At 48.6% G+C, this 5,971-nt stretch overlaps 2 protein-coding genes across 2 annotated transcripts; both read left to right on the forward strand.

The window, feature by feature from the left end:
- Positions 1-1,038: 1,038 nt before the first annotated feature.
- Positions 1,039-3,983, forward strand: K441DRAFT_681132 (uncharacterized protein; the record flags this gene model as incomplete). The annotated part of the gene is made up of 4 exons (XM_067651434.1): positions 1,039-1,513; positions 1,836-1,861; positions 2,119-3,066; positions 3,969-3,983. The coding sequence occupies 4 exons, from the start codon at positions 1,039-1,041 to the stop codon at positions 3,981-3,983; spliced, it is 1,464 nt and encodes a 487-aa protein (XP_067499043.1).
- Positions 3,984-4,053: 70 nt separating this feature from the next.
- Positions 4,054-5,661, forward strand: K441DRAFT_667677 (NAD(P)-binding protein). Its single transcript, XM_067649886.1, has 2 exons — positions 4,054-4,266; positions 4,368-5,661. The coding sequence occupies exons 1-2, from the start codon at positions 4,201-4,203 to the stop codon at positions 5,451-5,453; spliced, it is 1,152 nt and encodes a 383-aa protein (XP_067499044.1). The 5' UTR covers positions 4,054-4,200; the 3' UTR covers positions 5,454-5,661.
- Positions 5,662-5,971: the final 310 nt, after the last annotated feature.

Below are 5,971 nucleotides of genomic sequence, written 5' to 3' on the forward strand. Positions count from 1 at the left end.
CCCCACCAACACTATATAATATTAGTATAATCGCCTTACTACCTAACCCGAGCTCGCTTAATTCGCCCTTAATATTCTTACTATTCCACCTATATCTAATAACTATGAACAACTATTTAGTAGCGCTAAAATCCTCCTTAAAGATCGTTGTTCTTAGTTACGGATAGATATAATTAAGGCAAATACGTGTCTTCGCTACTTATATAGGCCTCCGCAGAAGGGTACATTTAATAATAAGGACGTTGGTAAGGTAGAAGGAGAGCCTTAGCTAGATAGGATATCGCCATCATAGGCCTTAAGGCTTCGTGTTACTGCGTATGAGAAGGCGTAGGCGGAGGTAGCGGCAGTTTACTTAATAAGGGAAGATGAAGATAATAATGAAGATAAGGGTGAGGGTAAGGACGAGGCATTGGAGGTGGAGTTCGCTACTATTGAGGCGATTCTTAATTAAGGCAACGATACTAATGATGGCGATAAGGAAGGAGAGGTTAATAAGGACAATAAGTAGAGAATCTAATTTAATATTGGTAATATTTGCCACCTTTACCTTAACCTCCTTAACACTATATTTATGCTAAGACTTACTATTTATAGTATATATTTGCTTCGGAGCTTCAGCTTTTGATAGGCTAGTGGGGTGGATTTGAGCCCAGATCCAGTCCAGTCCAGTCCAAAAAGATCACTGGTCAAACGCATATCACGACATTAGCGGCATACAGGCGCGCAATGCCACTGCGCTTCTGGCTCACGGGTATCACTGGGATGAGAGAGCGGAGTACTATGTCAAGATTCCTTCGATTGAGCAGCCCGAAGCGCAAGGAGCTGGTTCAGTCTTTAGTAGCGTAAATGACTACGCCAAATGGATACGAGCATTGATCAAACGCACTGACCATCTTCCTTTGGCTGCGCATAAGGAGCTGGTAAACCAACGGGCTATCATGCACGAAGAGGAAGGAGACAGGATACCTTTCTATAGTCAGGCCCTGTATGCGCTTGGCTTGGTGGTTGAGCCTTACCGCAGCCTCACGGTGATTGGGCATGGCCGCGTCCCCCGGATTCAATAGCTTGATGCGATATCTACCAGAATTAGAGTTGGGCATTGCTATCTTTGGAAACTCGAATGGAGCCGGGGACATCGCGGAAATTTTATGCTGGCATCTAATCGACGGGCTATTGAGCGTACCTACGCCAGAGCGGCTGGACTGGACCGCACTTCAACGTGAGTATCATGAGAAGTCCAAGCAAGAAGAAAAGAATCGTTTGCAATCTAAGCCGCTAGAACCTGAGTTCGCAATGAGTGTGCCTCTTTTGCAGTATGCGGGCAAGTATCAAAATGTTAGCTATCATGATCTTATTCTTGAGGTTAAAGACGGGAAACTTTGGGCAGATTGTTCGGTCCGGAATTTCGGTTTTGTATTGTCGTTCGACCACGTATATGGAGATACCTTTGTTGTCGAGATACGTGACTTTTTGGATGATAGTAAGAGAAACGTGGGAGCCGAATTTCAGCTTGGTGTGTTAGGGGAGGTAGAGTCTTTAGGTATGGAATTTGTAGAGTAGATGAAGGCAGAAATGATATGATTCACGAAGGTCGAGTAAAGTCTCTGCCAGGTGACTATTTGACTATTCGCGCGGTTTGGTCTGATTCAGAAAGCAATCTTGAAGCTGTTTAGAGAGTAATGAAGCGTACTCCTGTATCTAGTGCGCTTCTCCTCGACACCCATCATTTAGGTTGACCCCGGCCCCAAGATCTTCTCCACAGGCCACCATTAATGTCAAGCTTTAATTCTTACTGCCTTGTCACATTAAAACTAGAATGAACTCGCAACTTGTAGAAACAAACCATCTTGCGCTCAAACTTGTCAGCTCTATTCATCCATTCCACCTGTTTGTCATTGCGACTCCTGTTTCAACTTCCGAATGGCAAGGTCGCTTCTGGCCGCGCTAATACCTCAGCTTGACGCCTCCAATAATGTACACGGCCCACATGGTAGCTGTGAAATACTTGCGAGTCTGCAGAGCCCCTCATGACCGGTATCGAGTTTCTTCTTTCACCTGGTCAATTCACCTTTATCATTGGTTCTCCTATTTTTCTTCAAGTACTTGTTTTCTATACAGATCGGCATGGACATCTTCAATCGCTACATGAGTGGTGGTATCTCAGGAATCTTTGGTTCCAGCCCAGAACAATATTGGGGCACTCTTGTTGACGAGGTTGGGACACCTTCACAAATGTTTACACGCCTCGTCCTCTCCATCTATGAGTTCCTCAAGGCAACTGCGGAAGACCGAGCCCCACAAATGCTTCCCCACGGTGCGCAGCCTTACCTTACGCCAGAGATGTTCGCAAACCTACTGGATGCCCTCTCAATTGGCCCCCTAAACTTCGACGACAGCGACACCAAGAATTTCCAAATCACCACGCTCGACCAAGCTTTCCTAGAATTCTACACCGCCATGAATCTTGCCCACAACCACATCGCGCGCCCCAACGTGCCAGGGAGCAAGATGCCGTTGCTGCGACGCAGCGGGCTGGGTGCATACTTGCTATTACTCATCCGAACCGACCCGCCGGCGATGCAGCAGAAGCTGACGGCGCTGCTGAGCGAGCAGAAGCGGCTCTTCCTTGACCCGTTCACCGAGTCCGCCTTCGTGCACACCACGATCCCACTCTCCTGCTTCCCTGCCTCGCCCGACCCCGGCAGCGTCGCGACCCTCGCAGCCTCATCCGCCAAGTGGTTGGAGAAGCGGACGGCGCTGATCGCGAGGGCGAACGCAGCGGCTGCGGGCGGTAATCCTGACCTTCGAGCGCTGCTGGCGCAATACCAGTCCCAGTCGAGTAATGTGATGGGTGCTCGGATGCAAGCGGCGGGCAATATCGGTGCGGCGAACGCGGCGTATGCGATGGCGATGGCGGAGAGGCAGAAAGCGCTGGCGCTGAATCGGGCGATGGAAACTCAGGATATCTACAGTGATTATACTTATAAGTGGCAGCAGGCGCCTGGAGGAATCCGGGGATTTGGTGATATCCTTTTTCGCGTTGACTTCCGCGTACGGCGATTAAACGTCGGAGTGCAAGGAAGGAAAGGTTTTCCCTAGGCACGTGCAGCGCACGTGCCTCACAGGCGAGTCGACTAGGTCGCCTGTACTCCAAACTTCGCAGTGGTTGAATTCTATAGCTCTGGTTGGCTAGCTCTTATCGATAACATGGGGACGAAATCTGACGGGTTAAGGTATCCCTTAACCCGTCAAAATTGGTCCTTACGGTATCAATAAGAGTCCACCAATCAAACCGGTCGAATCAAGCCGCCGTTCCCGGAAATACGGACCTTTGACTTCGTTGAGAACGATGTTCCGCACAGACCACTTACGCTAAGGACCTTGACGGGTTAGGGGATAGCTGCACCTTTGCTGATTTTGAGGCTAGTTTTTATCCCTTGCAGCCCCTCAGGTTATTGATCAGAACTGACCAGTTAGATTAGATGAATTTGGTGCCCGTGTCCGAAATATAAGGCTGGTAATATTTATAATATACTATATAAAAATATACAGGCTTAATCTTTGGAATTAAGTCCCTTAATATGAGACCTCTAGCGGTTGTCCTCCTTGAAGAACAGTATTTTATATATGCTGCAGCCAAAATGAGTCCTTGGAGCGCCCAAGCCATAGTCGTCCCAATCGTCAATATAAAGAGGCTTGAATTCGGACAACAGCCAAAGCCTGGGGGGAGGGCTTTTCGCCGTCTTATTTGGGGAGATGTTGTATTGAGTCTTCTGAACAAGATCTATATCAATTCTAGGCATGATGGTGGTGTAATTAATGGTTGAATTCTATATAGATACACGCGTTGATTTGAAAACGGTGTTCCCGCACGGACTACTTAGAACTACTCTAAGGACCCTGACGTTGGAATGTTGTGCGAGTTTGCACAAAAGCTGCACAATAAGCACCTTATTAATCCTGACCAGGTGTGTGATTATTAAGCTCAGGATCCAAGGGACTAAATATCTCGGAGCTAAAAGTGTTCTTTTGATGACGCCAGTTTGATTCGCACCAGATACGGAGGACAAACGAACTTATAGTGGAAATTCTTTAGGCTGATATGTAAGCTGACCCCTCATACACCCCGCTTCGCTTTCTTTCTTTAGAATTCGGGGTTTGCAACCACTGTAGCGGTTCCAGGCTGCTACGAGGCTTATAATGGGAGCTTTTTTATATATTCTCTCCCCAGGGCGGACAGGTAGACCGCGACGCAAATATTATCCAGTAAGTTAGCCAAGCATTTACTTGAAGCACCTTTCATGGCTACCATCCGCATCGGGTTAATTGGCCTCTCTGCCAATGCCATTTCCTCTTGGGCCGAAAAGGCCCACCTTCCATATCTCCAATCCGATCCTAGATATGAAATCACCGCTCTTTGCAACACTTCTGTTTCCTCAGCTGAGAAAGCCATCAACCACTTCAACCTCCCGGCATCGACCAAAGCCTATGACTCCGTCGCCACGCTAGCAGCAGACCCGGACGTCGATCTCGTCGTCGTGAGCGTGCGAGTGCAAAATCACTACGAGGCAGTCAAACCCGCGCTGCTGGCTGGGAAAGGTGTATTCTGCGAGTGGCCATTCAGCGTCAACGCGACCGAAGCGCAGGAGCTCGCCGCTCTGGCCAAAGAAAAAGGGGTCAAAACGATGGTGGGCGTGCAGGGCCGCGCCAGCCCCGTCGTCGTGAAGTTGAAGGAGTTGGTTAACTCCGGCGCCATCGGCGAAGTTGTTAGCACGGATGTAGCGGCGTCGCTCGGGCCACGCATGGAGGCATGGACGGAGAACGCGAGCTTCGTCCTCGACATCAACAGCGGCGGCACGCCGTTGAACATCAGGTTCGGGCACTTCCTCGATCCGTTCTATCATGTGCTGGGCGAGTTCGAGAGCCATCATTCCCTGCTCGCGACGAATGGGAAGGAGGTCAAGGTGTATGACGTCCCGTTGACCGACCTGGCGCGGGCGGCGGAGGATCCGCAGAAGCCGTATCGCGTCGCCCAGCGCACGTCGTCGGACGAAATTTTGCTGCACGGCAGGTTGGAGGGTGGAGCCGTTGCGTCGCTACATTTCAGGACTGGCCCGCCGGAGCCGGATGGGATGGGGCTGAGATGGCTCATCACGGGGACGCAAGGCTCGATTGAAATATCTCACCCTCAGAGCGTAGCTTTCCTTCAGTTTGTGGATACAAAGATTCGGGTAAGGAAGCACGGGGGGGATGTGGAGGAGGTGGGGGTGGAGTGGGATCGTGAGGGAGCGTTTAAAGCATATGGCGAAATTACATTTGCGGCGAATACGGGGAGGCTTTATAAGGCGTGGGCGGACGGGGACACAAGATTTATCATGGATTTCGAGCGGGCAGTGAAGAGGCATGAGCTAATTGATGATATGATTAAGCAAGCTGGCAAAGAGAGAATATGAAGCGGTGTAAGAGGATGACGCCTATTCAGTAAGTTGAGTCTATTTTGAGAGAGCAAGCAATCTCAAATTGTCATGACAGAATTTTGATTGAAGAATATGGTTCATTGAGTCTTCAACTAGACTGGAGATATCCTAGTACGGCTGTCCAAATAGCCAAAGTCAAGTTAACGTAGCTGACCGGGAAGCGAGCCACCCCACGAAGCGAGCCATATATGGAAATGCCTACCATTTCTAATTTCATAGCAAATTACACCAAAATCAAAAAGCCTCAGCACATTACACGATGCCAAATTAATCCTTGCCCTCTCGTGAAGCCGAAACTACTATATAAAATATTATATAAGATCTTTCTTCTAGTATTAAGCCGTCGATTTATAAAGCCTCTAGCGCATACAGAGCACCCAATCTATCGTTAGACATTGTCCTACTAGCTATCTCCTACAATATAAAGCTTACCTAGGTTTATTATATTCTTTATAAAAATAGTAAATTATTAAATAGCTGTATAAATATTAATC

Source organism: Cenococcum geophilum (assembly GCF_001692895.1).
Source record: "Cenococcum geophilum 1.58 unplaced genomic scaffold K441scaffold_56, whole genome shotgun sequence".
NCBI lineage: Eukaryota > Fungi > Ascomycota > Dothideomycetes > Gloniales > Gloniaceae > Cenococcum > Cenococcum geophilum.

Bases quoted from the DNA above. Each gene is read 5' to 3' on its own strand.
- K441DRAFT_667677 (XM_067649886.1), top strand. From the start codon at position 4,201: ATGGGAGCTTTTTTATATATTCTCTCCCCAGGGCGGACAGGTAGACCG. The intron at 4,267-4,367 runs GTAAGTTAGCCA...TGGGCCGAAAAG, and splicing joins CGCGACGCAAATATTATCCA to GCCCACCTTCCATATCTCCA.